The 16,346-nt window shown below is 35.3% G+C and overlaps 4 protein-coding genes across 4 annotated transcripts; 2 read left to right on the top strand and 2 right to left on the bottom strand.

Moving 5' to 3' along the window:
- Positions 1 to 656: 656 nt before the first annotated feature.
- Positions 657 to 3,675, bottom strand: LOC18587682 (zinc finger (CCCH-type) family protein / D111/G-patch domain-containing protein). The gene is made up of 4 exons (XM_007011614.3): positions 3,459 to 3,675; positions 3,032 to 3,352; positions 2,247 to 2,307; positions 657 to 1,773 (listed from the first exon to the last, which is right to left on the bottom strand). The coding sequence occupies exons 1-4, from the start codon at positions 3,582 to 3,584 to the stop codon at positions 782 to 784; spliced, it is 1,500 nt and encodes a 499-aa protein (XP_007011676.3). The 5' UTR covers positions 3,585 to 3,675; the 3' UTR covers positions 657 to 781.
- An 88-nt stretch (positions 3,676 to 3,763) lies between these two features.
- LOC18587681 (spindle/kinetochore-associated protein) lies at positions 3,764 to 5,723 on the top strand. Its single transcript, XM_018127947.2, has 5 exons — positions 3,764 to 3,989; positions 4,090 to 4,185; positions 4,307 to 4,432; positions 4,849 to 4,888; positions 5,452 to 5,723. Exons 1-5 carry the CDS (start codon positions 3,849 to 3,851, stop codon positions 5,523 to 5,525), a joined length of 477 nt encoding a protein of 158 aa, XP_017983436.2. The 5' UTR covers positions 3,764 to 3,848; the 3' UTR covers positions 5,526 to 5,723.
- Positions 5,724 to 6,232: 509 nt separating this feature from the next.
- On the bottom strand, positions 6,233 to 8,257 carry LOC18587680 (DnaJ/Hsp40 cysteine-rich domain superfamily protein). Its single transcript, XM_007011612.3, has 3 exons — positions 7,712 to 8,257; positions 6,719 to 6,868; positions 6,233 to 6,584 (listed from the first exon to the last, which is right to left on the bottom strand). The coding sequence occupies exons 1-3, from the start codon at positions 7,952 to 7,954 to the stop codon at positions 6,507 to 6,509; spliced, it is 471 nt and encodes a 156-aa protein (XP_007011674.3). The 5' UTR covers positions 7,955 to 8,257; the 3' UTR covers positions 6,233 to 6,506.
- Positions 8,258 to 10,141: 1,884 nt separating this feature from the next.
- On the top strand, positions 10,142 to 11,194 carry LOC18587679 (VQ motif-containing protein 31-like). Its single transcript, XM_007011611.3, has one exon. The coding sequence runs from the start codon at positions 10,310 to 10,312 to the stop codon at positions 10,895 to 10,897; it is 588 nt and encodes a 195-aa protein (XP_007011673.3). The 5' UTR covers positions 10,142 to 10,309; the 3' UTR covers positions 10,898 to 11,194.
- The last annotated feature ends 5,152 nt before the right edge of the window (positions 11,195 to 16,346 follow it).

Raw genomic sequence — 16,346 nt, 5'->3', positions numbered from 1 at the left:
AAAATGTAATATATTAAAAATAATTATTGATAAGTTACATAATTTATATAAAAATTATTAAAATAAAATAAATATTTTTTAAAAATCAAAATAAAATAAATATTAATTACACTTATTAAAAAAATTTTAATTTTAATTATGTAGTAGAAGTTGTTACTGACTTGACTAAAGGGCAAAAGAGATTTCAAAACGTGACTTGACTAACTCTCCTGCAAAGTTTGACTGACGCATGGGTTGAGAGACTAAAAACATGTATAGTAATATAGCTAACACGTGGTTAAATGAGAAAGTTACTTTGAGGTTTTTTTTAAATATGTAGTAGAAGTTGTTATATTTTTATTATTTTTTTATTTTTTTAAATGTAAATAATTTAAAAAATCACTTTATTATTAAAAAAAATATATGCTGAGTATTTCAAATTATTTCACCTCTTTGTATAAAGTCAAAATAATCATATTTTTTACTTTTACATGGTAAAACACATAATTAATTATTTAGTTTTTTTTTAATTTTGATACAACTTTTTATATTTTAGAAAAAATATATATTATATATCACTAGAAGACTGGAAGAGCATCAATCTACAAGATTTTTTTTTTTTTGTTAAATGAAGATTATTCTATGGAAGAACTGGTACCCTAATCTTCTAACACTTCACAAATGATTCATGCAAACTGCAAAGGAGAAACAACGGTTTTCTTCTTTTTTTTTTTTGTTGTGTAAAATCTATCACCAAACCATGGATAGTTGTAAGTATATAACAATGTAAGGATATTACATATCAAAACTTTAGCCACTTCTTCTCTTTTTCTTTGCTAACAACTGCATTTGATGCGGATGCATGAACTGCTTCAGCGTCTGCGAGTGCCTTGCGAGTCTCGTTTAACTTCCTTGTGGCAGCCTCATAAACAGCTTTTTCCTTTCTGTTCCTGCTTACCATTTCCTCAAGCTTTGCAACACGTAACCTTAGTTCCTTCACCTCATCATCGTAAGCAACCAATGCCTTCCTATCAACTTTCTTCTCCTCTCCGGAGCCTTTATTTTGCTGTTTCTTTGTTGACGCAGCATTTACCGCATCATTATGCATTGCGAGTTGGTTATTGATAAGACTAAAAACATCTGGTCTAGATTCCTCTTCATCTTTTGCAGCTCGAGCTGCTTCGGCGAACTTCTTCTCACGCTTTCTCTTGCCACCCCTGCTTCTTTTCTTCCCTCGTTTCTCTTTACTCTCGTCACTTTCATGAGACTCCAGTGCATGATCAAGACATAGCTTAGCAGGAAGGACTTTAACAGAGATTGGGTCCAACATTCCCTGGCCAGATGCGCCTAAACCCATCCCCTCACGATAACCCATATTGGCCATCATCTTCGAAGCTACACCCCTGGTATGATTTTCCCACTTAGCAAAGATGGTAGTTTCTGTCTGGATACCTCTCTGTAGAGCAGTGCTTTCAAGAAAACCTAAACCCCCCGGGCTCTCCTCTTCATAGTCACTAGAATCAGATTCTTCAGAGCTTAGTTCACTTTCTTCTTCATCAGTCATTTGTGCAAACTCAGACAACATCAGAGCTTCTACCCCAAGCTCTGCAGAGCTTCCATTATCCCGGAAAACAACCTTCCCCATTCTGAGTTGATCATTCCATGATTCAAGTTCAGCTTCCCTCCAGATGCCAACTTTACTATCAGAGAGTGCCCAAATACTGGACCCAACCATCGACGGCTCCCACATGGTTGGGGCATACTTCTTCAGCAAAGATAATGGGACATCAACTCCTGTGAAAGTATAAATGTTAACTCTGAAATATTAGAAGCAACTGCAAGAAAAGACAAAGTGAAAAATGAAGCTAGTGTCCCAGATGCTCTAACAAGAAATGAGGGTGAAAATGCCATGTAAAAGGCTAGGGCTAATAGTCCATGGCTCCATGCCAAAACTAATTTTAAAAAGAACTGGAGTTATAATATACTAAACATAGCCCTTGGAGCATACAACATAGCAGCACCGATCTGTCGTTTAATTCTTATTGTCAAATAAGAGCCAGACACAAATAGCCTATGGCTGAATTGAAAGAGTAGAATGTACATCTAGGATTATCTGTCATTTTACATGTTCTTCATACGGAACAGAAGTCTTAGCTCTCCATCAAGAATGAATAGGGTTTATGTAAAACAACAATTCTTTTTGTCTTTATGATGCTTTCCATAATACAAGGTGGATGTTATCCACACAACAGAAGACTGCAACATACCATGCGATAAGCGGCAATTAGCACCAAATCGACATCGTTGTTGCAGAAAGAACTTGCATATCTGCACTCAGGTGGTCTAGCATTAGTAACTAGACAAAAACAAGTGGATTTTACTTTATAAGATTTATTAGCATCATTTTCAGCACTGGAAAGGTAAACGTTGCTTAGTTAGCAAAAGAGAATAGTTCTTCATTCCTTCACAAAACTACATCCAATTTACAGACAACTACAACAAACAAGCAACATGAGAGAGTAGAAAAACTCACATAGCAATCACAAGACAGCCATCACTGACTACCTCACTCAAATAATACGCGTATGCAGTTCTTGCTTATCAGCTATATCAGCTAGACTAAAAGATATCCTATATTTGCAAGTGCATGACACATAAAAAATCAAGTAGAAGTTTTTCCTTTTAACTTTTCATGGTTGCATGAGAAGACTTGTACTTTACTGTATTCCTAAGGCCACATTATGAAATTCAAACCAATCCATCAACAAAGAAGGAAAACTCATTCTAAAGGTTTTTTAATCCCATTAAATTTCTCTTCAGCACTTTTCTACTGAAATGCTTGCTTCACCAAGGGAACTCCAATGCCCAGGATGGAATAACACATTCCAACCCTCACAACCTTATTGCATCATTTTATGTTTCCCTTTTCAGAAAAATTCATAACTTTCTCAAGTTTCCAAAAGCATTACAATGGAAGATTTACATTTTCAAGTATTAACTTTCCTACAACCAAAAGACATGGTACCAGATAGAAACTCAAGCTTGTACATACCAACATATTTTCTGAAGTGGGTGTGAGGAAAGAAATCTTTGCAGAATCAGAACCGTTCAATGCAACAACTTGACCGTCATACCACCGCCCGTCATTGTAACGAAATCGACATTTCGACCCGACCCGGTAATTTCGTTCCTTCTCCTCCTCCAGTGGTTCCACTTCTACATCACTCGGCTCAAGAGCCTCCGCCTTAACCTCTTCGTCGGCTTGCTTTGAAACATTAAACGCTGAATCAGCTTCTCGAAGTAAACGTGCACGCTTGAGATTCAGAAGCCCCTCCTCCGCCTCTTTGATTGCCACAACAAGCTCCTCGTGAACCTAAACCAATCAAAAAACAAACAAATTCAAAAGAAAATTCAAATTATATATCGCGAGAATCGACGATACATGAGAGGAGAAAACAGGGATGGAAGGAGATGAATACGGCGAGAAGCTCGGGATCGGAGGGGTCAGAAGCGAGAGCATCGTTTAAGGCAGAAAGTGAGTCTCTTTGCTCTTTCAACTGAAGCTCTAGCTGGTTCTCTAGAACTCTCTCTTCCTCGTCCGCCATTGTTGTTCTTTCTCCAGCGTCGGAGTTCGATCAATCAATCGATAAGAAAAAGAAGAGTCTTTGAGGTCGATTCCGCAAATATGTTAAAAAGCAGGTGGTGAAGTGAAATTATGGGAAAGAAAGAAGCCCATAAATTGCACGCTCTTAACAGGCGCGTGAATTTAAAAATAAAAAAGTCCTACACTTTAGTAGCAGGCGGCAAATTTCATAAATTCAAAAGAAGAAAACCCTAATTGGGGTGTGATTGCGGAAGAGAGAGGAAGGATGGGTCATCGGAATCATCAGGAACAAAGCCATCATCAAGCGGCAGATAATTTGGTGAATTTGTTCAGCAAAGCAAACCATGATTTGCTCGTGGTTCATTACAGGCTCGAGAAGGAGTTTCAACAAATTTATCCTGATAATGTAAGCCAAAATTCTACAATTCCCATTCTAGATTTCTAAATTTGCATTATGGGGAAAGTTTTTCAACTCAATTGAGGTACTTATGGAGTGCTGATTGCAGGCGAATCCTATGAAGTTGGTGTCAAGAATAAAGAAGATACAGGAAGAATTATCGAGCTTGACAGAGCAGTGCCGTGAGCTTTTATCTGCCAAACAGGTTTTTCTTTAAATCTAAAGAATCTTCAGAGGGGTTTCGTATTGAAAGTTTAAATTTTTTGAAGTTGAGAGACATGTTGGTATATGGAGTTGACCCTTTGTTTATTGATTTCATTTTTCAGGATTTGATTGATAAGGCTAGGACAACACTGGTTGGGAACAGAAATTTACTCCAGCATATGCAAGCACCAATAGGCATTCCCGTCACCAGTGATTCTGATGATCCGGCATTCGCCAACTTCAACCAGGTTTCCCTCCATTTCTTTCCTCAATTCCAAGCTGTGTCCGTTAAGACATTGTTACTGTTGTAATCAGAGGAAGCATACCGTTATGACATAAGCATGATGGTTACCGGTGATGATATTGTTCAATACTGCTAATGTTTAATGCACAATATGTTAAGGTTGCCTATTTTCCAAGTGGTGTCTAAAGTGGTTGCACCACTTGCCAGCAAGCAACCTAGATCAAACCATTGGTGGGCTCTGCTTAAGATAACACCCATGCTAAGATGTTTTGTGGGTAGTTCACATGGTCTTTATAAAGCCTACAGAAACTTAAATTTGTCATAATGTTATGCACTTCGTTTCTGGCATTTCACATACACTCAAACATATATGATTTAGAAGAAAGCTTTCTCACCACTTTGATGTTTCGCCTCATGCAGATCATTGAGGAGTGGACAGTCCAAGTTCGATCAAGAATAGGTATGTTTGTTGCTTTTCTCAATGATGGCAGGTACCATTCTTCATAATATTTTCATTAGAAAAAAAGAGATTATGATGGGGATGTAACATTTCGGATTGGAAAGGTGAACGTATATGATTGGTTCACTATGTTGGTGGCCTGAAGTTGCTCTAAACGGACACCGAGAAAAAGGCATTGGGAATTAGAACCTCATTTTTGTTCCCTATAAGATTTGATACGCAGATGGTACAGATTGACTTTTTGTCCATTCTTACTAGTGTATTCTATTGTCTCTTTTCCGAGGAGCTAATCCACCATGAAGTCTATAAAATATTGAGTTCTAAGGGATATTATTGATGGAGTTCCTTGAGCTTGTTTTAATATTTATTACAGGAGTTTCTGAGTGGGACATAAGGCCAAAGTTCTCTTTCCTGTTATTCCTGGACTTTAGGAGTGAGGGTATTTTGGTTAAGGTTCCTAAACCTAACCCTATGTGGGAATAATTTTGAGATACAATCTTGTCTGAAGGAATTGGTTTGCATTAACGTTTTCTTTTCTTGACAATTTTGTAACACTGATGTAGGAGACGAGACACAAGAGTCAAAGTCTGAGGATGTCAACAAATTACTGTTCTCAGCTATTGTTCAAAGCAACTGAACATCTTTCACCAGGGACTCCAGGGATGATGAGTGAAGAAATCCACAATGAGTTGAACATTCCAGTTTTACCAAGAACTTTGTGCTTATGAGGTGTTGTGTATTCATGTTCATTGAGTTGATTCACATGTGAACTGACAAACATTAAATCTTGTATATTCATGTTTTTGTAATGTGAATGTGTCATATTCTTTCATTAGCTCAAATGTTTTTCAGCATTAGATCATTCTCCTTTTCCATTACTGTGATCATTCTCTTCTTAGTTCTTACTGTTGGAACTATGCTCTTCAAATTTCCTTTTTGTTTAAATATGCAAATAAAATTCTCATTTTCCAAAAATGAATTCCTTCCTTAACAGAAAGCAAGATTGCAATATGTGCGAAGTAAGAATGGTTTATGCAAGCTAATTCATGAACAAAAAGCATGAGCAGGGTTCCCATTTCTTACCAAAATAAAAAAATCTCTGTTTTCGTACAGTAAAGAAAACAAACATACAGAATGAGCAAGGCATTTGTCTTCCCATCAGTTAATTACAAGAGAAGTACAAATTTGTACATAGCAAGGATATACTGCATGTAAAAGGAAATAGCAATTCCAATTTGCAAGACCATTTCAGGCATTGATCAGTCTAACTTGAAGAAATTGTCCGTTAGTGCTCTGCATAATTCACCATTGTTCAATTTTGAAAAGTGATTTCACCTTGCTATGTATAAAAAAGTAAGACTTTCTTCTAGATAAACAATGAATTATTCTACATTCTGACAATTTCAATCAATAAGTAACAACTGTTGTTCTTTCTCTCTTTTGTAAGGAGACAAGATTGTACAAGTACATGAACAAAAAAAATACATGGTATGATTTATGCTTTGGAGTCAAAGAAGCTATGCTGTATTCATACTGGACATAGCAAATAAATTTTATGGTGGTTTTGCAGCGTACAACATCTTAACTTGGCAACAGGCAACAACTGAGAAACTATCCACTATTTGGAAATTGGAGGTTCACCCAACCACTTGGCACGAAATCCAGTTCCTTTGCAGTCAGAGCAGCACTTTGATCCCTACAATAACCATGAAAGGAAAAAATGTTTAAGCAAGTTGGGTAGTTGGCTGTATAGCAAGCGCTCTAGCTTGCTAAAGAACGAGGATATGCATAGGTACGTGATATAGAGATGCCTATAGTTTTAATATGTACCTTCCCAGCACAAATTACACAACTGGTATTTCTAGAAGGAACTTGGCAGAGCATATTATCGCCAAGGATAAAGAAGCCTGTACCCCCACACCACTTGCATTCAACGTGCCCCTTGGCTTTGCATGAAGAACAAGCAACTGGCCTTGGTTGCTGTAAAATCATGAAGGATGAAAAGGTTAGGACCCAAAAACTGTAGAAAGTTTGGCTTTTAGCCTTTAATTAGCTCAAGGACTCAACAAGTTCCCAAAAGTGTCTTACAAGAAAGGAATACAATCCTTTTGGTTGAGCATGAACAACTATCCATTTTTCCCCCTGCTAAAGCAGGATGTAATCTCAAAATCCCATCTCAGATGCATTTCAATAGCATCAATATTATCTTAGAACCTCTTTCCTAGAGCATTTCTCTATGGAATGACACTAGAAACAGCGGAAACTGAATGGACCAATCGGAAATTGAACATTCTTGCCATGTCATAGCACATATATATGCTATGTTATATAATTTTTCACATCAACCGAATGAAGTATCAAACCTGGAATTAATGAAACTACAATAGAGTTGGCAAGTACCAGGGAAATGATACAACCAAGTAATTAAATATATACAAAATTAGTAAAGAAAAATATCCACTCCCCAATTTACTCAACCAGAGACTTAATTCAATAAGAAAAGCCATTGATATAGATAAATTTGTTTCCCATTTACATACAGAAATTCTCCAGAATTTAAATATCTAAGTTGCATTCAACATCAACCACCCAATATCACATATTACAAAATTAAAAAATAAATAAATAAACCATTCTACATAAATCCAATCAAATTCAATCCCTTTTAGTTCGAGAAACGCGTTTTAATGCACAAATTTGCAACAAATTTGAAATTCTACCATCATGGAAGCTGAATCATTGATAGAATTGAATTGGGGCACCCAAAACTAATAAGATTTGAAATTCCAGGCCAGAAACAATAACATTAAATGAAAATTGTACCTGAGAGATGACCCAAGCTTTTTCCATACGCTTAACGAAATCAGAAGAGCTCTCATAAGAATCAACAGCAGAAGCTCTCACAGACAAACCCCTTGAACCTTTGGACCTTGCAGTCGTCGTTGAACCTTGGGGTACAACCCCAGCACCGAACGCCACTCTATTTGTTGATAGAAAGCTCATGTCTTTCTTGTCAATCGACTTGCCCACGATCACCGGGCTGTAACAGCTCGCACAACTCTTCATTTCCACCCCTCTGTTACTACTATTTTCTTCTGCAAAGATGCTAGCTTTTTGTTTATAAAAGAGAAAGAAATAGGTGGGGAATTTGGGTTTCTGGGGATGGGTTTTCTTCCTTGTGGCGCAAAACCAACGAAAGTTTCCCTCGTTTTCAAAGAGAAAGAAAGGAAGAATGAAAAGATAATCTGCGAGCTATAAGCTGTTGGCTAACTATATCTACGGAGGAAGGAAGCGCCCCACGTCTTGTTTGGACCGTGCAGGAAGAAACCAAGAAGAAAAATCAAAACTTGATTTTTGCAATTGTTGGTTGGTTCAAGGCTTGGCCTTTGCCTGTATACAAGCTGAAGACTCCTGTCACATTTTTTTTTTTTTGTTAATTCAGGGGTTTATCTCACAAATTCATCACTTTTAACTGACAAAATATACTTATTATAAATAAAATAAAATCTTTTATTTATAAATTCATTTCATCTTTTACTAACTAAAAATTTATAACAAAACAGAAAGGAAAGCATGATTTTCCTTATTCCCATGTCTGAAAAGGAAGACAATAAATTCAATCTAAACAATAAAGCATGATTCAAACAGGACTTGTTTTGATCGACTTTTTCTTCAATTGAATGGTTTATTGGCATTTTCTTCGTTGTGCCATGACAAGTTTTACACTCAAATCTTTTTACATATTTATAAATTTCAAGAGAATATTCAAACTTTATTTTTAAATTCAAAATAAAGATATATACATATATATAGATAACAGCATCAGGTATTGGGTTGGCCCTACGAGAAGCCCATCAAGCGGCCCATCTTTCCAGGCCATAATGGATCAGCTAAAAAAAACATTTATATAAGGCAATTTGATTAATTCGGTTAAAAATATTATAAAAAAAATTAATCGAATCGGTCCAAATTCAAGTATCAATTTAGCTTAGATTTTTGAATTCATGAATCTTTAAGTCATTGAAGCCCAACTTTTTTAGTTTCATTTTCTCAAATTATAAATTTTTAACAACATCGTAACATTAATAATATTAACAAAAAAAAAAAAGACACAAACATGATAAGATAATATAAGAAAGCAAAATAATAATAATAATAATAATACTTGAGGTGTTAATGAAATTCTTTTGCCTTAATTTGATTACCTCTATTAGATGAAATGGGACTTATCATGCTTACCTTTGGTTAGTCATATTCAAATCCAACCAAAAATCAAAAACTATTAAGTGGAGCAATCATATATATCTAGTTGTCTCTATACACTCTACCTGATCATCAGGTAAGATGCAGTTTTTATGGGGTCTAATCCTCTCTTAGCTTCTTTATATGGCAAGCAAGCAGTACCTGTTCCTATATATTCTTCCAAAGCCTTCTTCCTGATAAGATAGCCAGATTAATTCTCCCTGCCCTTAACAAATGGATTACAAGATATCGTTGTTGGGCATAGGGTTTTTAGTGATAATATGTAGGGGAGGAGGGACAAGAGATGTTAACCTAATTAAGCCAACTTGACAGCAACCACTTACCCTTCCGTACCCAATTTTAACAAAGCAACTTTCAACTGTTTCAAATCATTGTCGTATATATTCATTTAATCTCCTTGTAATCATCAGCTTGATGGTGAAATCCAAATTTGAATATGGGTTTTTTTTTTTCTATAAATAATATAAAATAATTTTTTAAAAAAAGTCAAGACTCTTGATTTCATTAAAAGAGAAAGAATACAAACAATAGAAATCACTCTGGATCCATCTCGGTATTCAGACACTTAATAATCATCATCATATGTCTATGATTTCCTTGCAACATTCCATATAATCTTATTTCACCATAGTAATTTTAAGTTTATGTTTGATATATATATATATATACTGTCAGTGTATTAACGATGTGAAAATATTTGACCTGCTAATAACATACAGTGATGCATGGGATACATATATATAAACCCATATAGAGTTCTGCTTACAATACCACCAAGTATGAAAGAGACAGGCAATAAAGACATTATTATTATTATTATTATTATTATTATTATTATTCTATGTAGTATATAGTCTTAACTTTTAATTACATCAGATATATTTATTAACAATAATCTGAAATAGCTGTCAAGATCCTGATTAAAAGTAGTATAACTTTGAGATTTGGGTTACAATTTTTCTTCATAAAACAAATTTGCTTGGTGGAAAGAAAGGGAAAGCTCTTGCCCTGGTTTTAGCCATACGTATGCCCATACACAAACATTCCATCAAACGTTCTCTTTCTCTTCCTCTCTATATATAAAACAATCAACAAGAAATTTACTTTGTTGTCTTAAGCCAGTTCCCTTTTAGTTCCTGTTCTTGCCAACTGCTTCAAATGGAAAAGCACCTGAACGCCATAGCTTCATCATCACCTGCGACGGCGCCAACGCCGACGACTTTTGTTCAAGCCGACGCAAACACCTTCAGGGACCTGGTCCAAAGGCTTACGGGAGTCGCCAGCGACGTGGAGAAACTCCCTGTTACAATCCATGGAAGGGTCTGCTCGAAACCTTCCTTACCAGTTGGTGGTGGTGACCCGACAGGGCCACGCCGTCGACCACCTTTCAAGCTCCAAGAACGCAGGCAACACACCATGAGAAAGCTCGAGATCAAGCTTGGTCTCACCACACTACGCAATTCACCTAACAGCCAGCATCAGTACTGCTCTTCTCCAGGCCAAGGTCGCAGGGTCGAGTCGCCGGTTCCCAGTCCGGTGACTCCTCTGGGGTCTGAATCACTCTTCTACTCGAGTCCCGGACCCCTGTCACCATCATCTCCAGTGGTTTCTGAGGAGGAAAAGGCGATTGCCGGGAAGGGCTTTTTCTTGCACCCATCACCATTAAATACCCCTAGAGGAAGCAACCCACCGGAGCTCTTGACACTTTTTCCACTTAGCTCACCTAGTCAGGAGAAACGAGATTAGGGTTCTGTTGTTCTTCACAAAAAACAAACAAAAAAAATGGTAAAAAAATTTTTACGTCGTCTTTCTTCGTCTTGGGGATTAGATCATTTGTGGGTTAAAAGTACTGTTATTGTTCTTGTATCGTTGCATGGTTATCTTTTATTTTTTTTCTCTTTCTCTTCTCCTTTCTATTTTCTCCTAAGATGCCATGAATTTCCCTGAAGATCAAAACGAGACCGACAGTAATGGCCACCTTGCCAACCTGATAATGATTGGCATTTATTAATTTTAAATATCATTTCTTGACTTTTTCTTTAATTGGTTGATGAAACTTTGTCCAGACAATCATCACTTCTCAAACTGGTTTATCCTCATTATTAATTTCTTGCACTTTTTCCATCCAAAATTCTCTTCAACCTTAACTTAATGCCATCTTTCTCGAATAAATAACATTCTTCTTTTTACCAATGGCAAATTGATTAATCAAATAATTTATATAATTATCTTAACAATTACTTATTACGTAAGATTCACAGTATGTGAAGATATTGAGTATAAAGTATATCTCAACTCTCTTTGTTAGTGGGATGAAGGAAAATTAATATTTTAGGTAAAATATCTAGACATTTTCAAATTTTGAATATAATAACACGATAATTCATTAATTTGAAAAATAAATATTCTATCCTAAAAGTTTTTAACACTGTTAACAGAAAAAGTGAAAAGATTAAAATATTCTTTCCTCTTTCTCTGAACTTTTTTCTTTTTTCAAACAATTTGACCAACCGACGACGTTCTTTTACATAAGTCGATCACCTTGTGTTCAGATCTGACACTTCTCGACGTCGATGAGTGCTAGATTTAGCGCGACCTCAAGCTCCAAATCACACCTCCTCAAAGAGAGGAGCTTAGATCTAGTCGGAGAACGTTAGATCTGATTGGAGAAGGAAGGTAAGTTTTTTAAAATGAAAAATAAAGGTTTATATAGTGTTATAATTTTTAACAAGAGTAAAATTGTTTAAAAAAATATTACCACGTCAACAAATTAATGAAAACCTTAACGGTTAATTAATGGTTAGACTTATGTATCCAGGAACAGATATTTTTTTAAAACGTAGCGTCTATTTATCAAATTAATATAACTCTATATAATTTTAATCAAAATTTGAAAGTGTCTAAATATTGTATCCTAATGTTTTCAATCTTTCGTTGAATGGCTAAATTCCTATTAATTTTGACTTTAATATATATACTGTTTTGTAGCCAAAGAAACAATGATGAATTCATTAAGTCCTTGGGCTTGCGTCTTAATTTGATATATCATTTATCCACAGAGTTTGCAACTTTGTTCACGCGGTTTTCCCAATTCCTCTCTGCATTATTGGCGTTGAACTTCATACGACCCAAAACGAATTGTATGGTCTAAAGCAAATTTGTTTGGATTCGTATTTTTCCATATTAATTCTCGTCTGTCCAATTATTGCATCTTTTATTCTCCACTTTCTACTTTGGGTTTGACTTAAATTTGGAAAATGGCATTGCGTACACAAACACCATCAACTATTCAAATAGACCCAAAAAAGAAAAATTCTCTTTCATGAAGAAAAAAATTGTAACAAATCTTTTTACGTAACCAAGTTTCCCTAGTAATCTTGAAAAACAAGATTCGAAACTTAGAATGTTACGCGGATTGAAGGGCAACTAGGCGATTATGAGCTAGGGATTGTGTCGGTGTTAAAATGGGATTGTTTTGATATTATAATTCATTGTGTATCCAATCTTCTGTGGAACCAGAAGATCAGAGATTTGATCGGTGTTCTTGTAAATTCCTGATTCTATTCATGCCAATTCAAATACCATTGATTCGAATGATTTACACCTAACAGTGAAAACACGGTATTTTTCCAGCGTGGAACCACACTTGATGCTTACACCATGGCATATCCTAGCTATCACCGCAAATTAAACGTGTGGGTCTTCCTAGACATTGGCGTGATCAGATTGCTTTAGCTTGGGCTCCATATTAATTCTCCTTATAAACTCATCCGAATGTTCAAAATAAATAAATAAATGAAGACAAATTACTGTCAAGACAGATCCTCTTTGGTGCAGCTTCATTATTAGTCAATAACAACCTGTCAAGCAAAGCTGCAAACTGGGTCTCGTCTTTCACATTTTGAAGGGCAAATTACGCCCTTTTTGATAAAGACTCGCAGTATTACATTATATATATATAGAGTGTATTAAGTCAAGTCATCTCCTAAGAAATATTTGAACCTAGGGCCTTGGCGTTGACGAGAAAGTTGATGCAATTGTGCGTGTCGTATGGGGACTCGAGAGCAACGTGGATTGTTTGCTTTCATTTAGTCTTACAAGTTACAAGGAAGCAATTTGGGTTAACGTGCATGACCAGGATGGGCCATGGTGGTGATGAAGATCAAGCTTATTTATTTTCCCCTTCTATTTAAAATATTATATATAGAACTAACTAGCTGTGTCTCTTTCCTCATCAATAATTATAGTTCTTGACTTAGATTAACAAATCAAATGGGCAGGTTAAATGATTAACTTAATCTAGTTTTTATCAAGTTTTATCCTTAGCCTTAATTTGCCTTATGGTTTTACTTTTACAATGGGATTTTTGTTTAAATTATGAGGTTGGGGAGAGTTAAAATCTTCAAAATTAGCAAGCTAAGAGAAATAAGAACATTATTTTTGTCGATTCATCTTTAATATATTGAGTTTATTTTTCTAACTATGTTTGAAGGATAAATACAAAATTCCGTTGTTATAACTTTTTCAATATGATTTGGAGGATATGCTTCTCTTTAATTAACATCATTAATGCAAGAGGGGGGATAGTGTGGTGAAACAGTACATTTGGCCCTTCAAGTTTTGAAAAAAGAAAATGTGTCATGTCTGCCAATAAGTGAGTCTTAAGCATAAAAAGTGATTAACGAAACCCCTCCTAACAAAAAAAAAAGAAAAAAAAAGCCAGCATACAAGGAGTTTCATCACCCAATCCTCTTTTAACAAGTCTTCCAGGTTCTGATTAATTTGAGGATTATTAGCAGCCTCTAGAAGCCCAAATTTCCATAGACAAGAACATCTAGGTAAGGCGTTTTCTCATCCCTTTGAGGCACACAAAAGTCAAGCAAGATATCAAAATATGCCCCATTGAGAGAAACATCCATGATTGTTAGCTGAACATCAAAGGGCTGGGGTATTCCTGTGTTATTGTCATTCGGACAAGACAACATTTCTGGCTTCCCCACTTTATGATTAAAGCCTTTGACATTAGTTAAAGATAGTGGCCTTGAGCATATGGAAGGAGGGAGGGGGAGGGGGGCTGAGTGATGATGAGAGCATTTTCCCAAAAGCTAGAAGCACTTTCTTGCATGCACTAATTTTGCTTTTTTTGTGTGTGAAAGAAGGAAATTTGAAAATGCCTGAAAAAGTTTTACGTGTGTGTGCGCACCCTGTAAAATCATTTCCAAGTATGAGAAGAAATTGGACCACTCAAAGATTCATTTACCATTATCATTTTTCTAACCCCACTCGTGCGATATGCTTGTCTTGTTTCTATAAGACATGTCCTATGACCCAGAGCCTAAATCTATTCCTTTTTTTTTATTGCTTGAAGCTCAATGTTTCAAGCATGGATTCTTGCCTTCGATGGTGATGTGATTGGCGTCCTTGCTCTTTTTTTTCTTTTCTTTTTCTCTTTTGGTGTTGTAAGCCAAAGGGATTGTGAGGATGGGAAGGAAAGGAAGAATCTCACTCACTTTAATAATTGAAGGATTTTTTTGTTTTTTACTTCCAAAGGCAAGAAAATAAACAAAAACCAAAAAACCCAATAATTAGAAATATCATAAAAATCCCTAACACGATAACTTTAGGTTTTTGTTATTCCACAAGCAATTGAATTCGTCTTTCTAAGAATATGTTGGAAAGACAAGCCCAAGATGCAATTCATCTCAATCTCATATGTTTCGTCCGTTAAAGAACAATTGATATAACTGTTTGCATAGTGAATGGCATTCTTAGAGTCATTTTCAATAACCAAAGAATCCAGTCTTGACGTGTAATTAATAAATATGCATACACATTCAATAATTGTTAAGATAACAAACATTCAATAATTGTTGTTACCCATTTCTATCTTTATCTTCAATCACATTTAATGTGTCTACAGTATGTAGCTTAGCTTAGATAATGAAAGTAGAGTATAAAGTTAGAGATCTTAATTAATGATGAGAATTCAACTTCTCTGCCCATTTATTTTTTGTCAATATTATCTAATACATCAATTACTATTATTTTCAAATGCATAGAACCATTATTATAAATCATGAGTGTATAGAATCATATTATATCTAGAAAAAGTGCAAAAACAAAAAAAAAAAAAACTTAATACCTTCTTGCTCCCTTTTCATACTATTGACTTTTTCTGTTGGAAATCATAATGCCTTGTTTTGAATCTTTGTATAAAAGTTTGACTAATGAAAAGTTGATCATCCATCATTGTGAAAGAATATTATATAAATATATATTATTATAGGATATATTATTCAAGCCCAAAGACACAAAGTCTGGGTCTCTTCTTCAAAGCCCACAACCCTTTTCCACTATATGGCCTGCCCATGGCCAGTGCCTGGTTTCAAGGCAAAACCTCCTCCAAGTTTATGGTTTGGTCGTTTCATGACTCAAACCCATTTTGACAAACGATGTTTCCATTGAATTTTTTCAGATGAACATGATGAAAGAAAGGTGACATATACAAACTGGTAGCATAACAACAACAATGGAGTTCAAAGAGGCTTTAGCTTTGCAAGCTATGTGGCAAATGAAGAAATTTCATATCCAAAACCTTAGTGGGAGTTCCACCAAAGGATCGATTTGGTGGACGGAGAGGACGGTGAGGACGGTGGGGTTCTCGTCGTTATCATGAACAATTGAATGTCACATGCTCGCACAATAATATAGACTAAGTTTGCATGAAATTCACATGCTTAATTGTTTCTTAGACATTTCAACAACAAATCTAATCTAATTGTTAAAGTTTTTTTGCAAACTTTGAATGCGTGTGACTATGGTGATATGAACACTTAGTGGCCGGAGGCTTGGCACCACCTAGGTTTTTTTGTGGTCAACTTGGCAAACTTGAGTCATATTAAAACGAGGATAATGTGAAAGTTGGGTTTCTTTTTATTTACTTATTTTATAATGTGAAAAATATAAAAATAAAAAAAATCGAGAAAAGTGATCTGTCTAATAAAAATAAATAATGAAATCAAGACAGAGAGGAGGTAATCGTTTTTATAAACAAATACTTGTAACTAAGGATAAAAGGAGTAATATTATCCCTATCCCTTAATCATCCTCACTCGTATTAATTAGTTGACATTTTTAAAAGTAAATTTAGATTTAACCCTCGATTTTTTATTTTTTCTTTATGATTAAATATTGG

This window comes from Theobroma cacao, chromosome 9 (genome assembly GCF_053813885.1).
Source record: "Theobroma cacao isolate CCN51 chromosome 9, ASM5381388v1, whole genome shotgun sequence".
NCBI classification, from domain to species: domain Eukaryota; kingdom Viridiplantae; phylum Streptophyta; class Magnoliopsida; order Malvales; family Malvaceae; genus Theobroma; species Theobroma cacao.
Note: the sequence above shows the minus strand (reverse complement) of the source record. Positions and strands in the feature narration are given on the sequence as shown.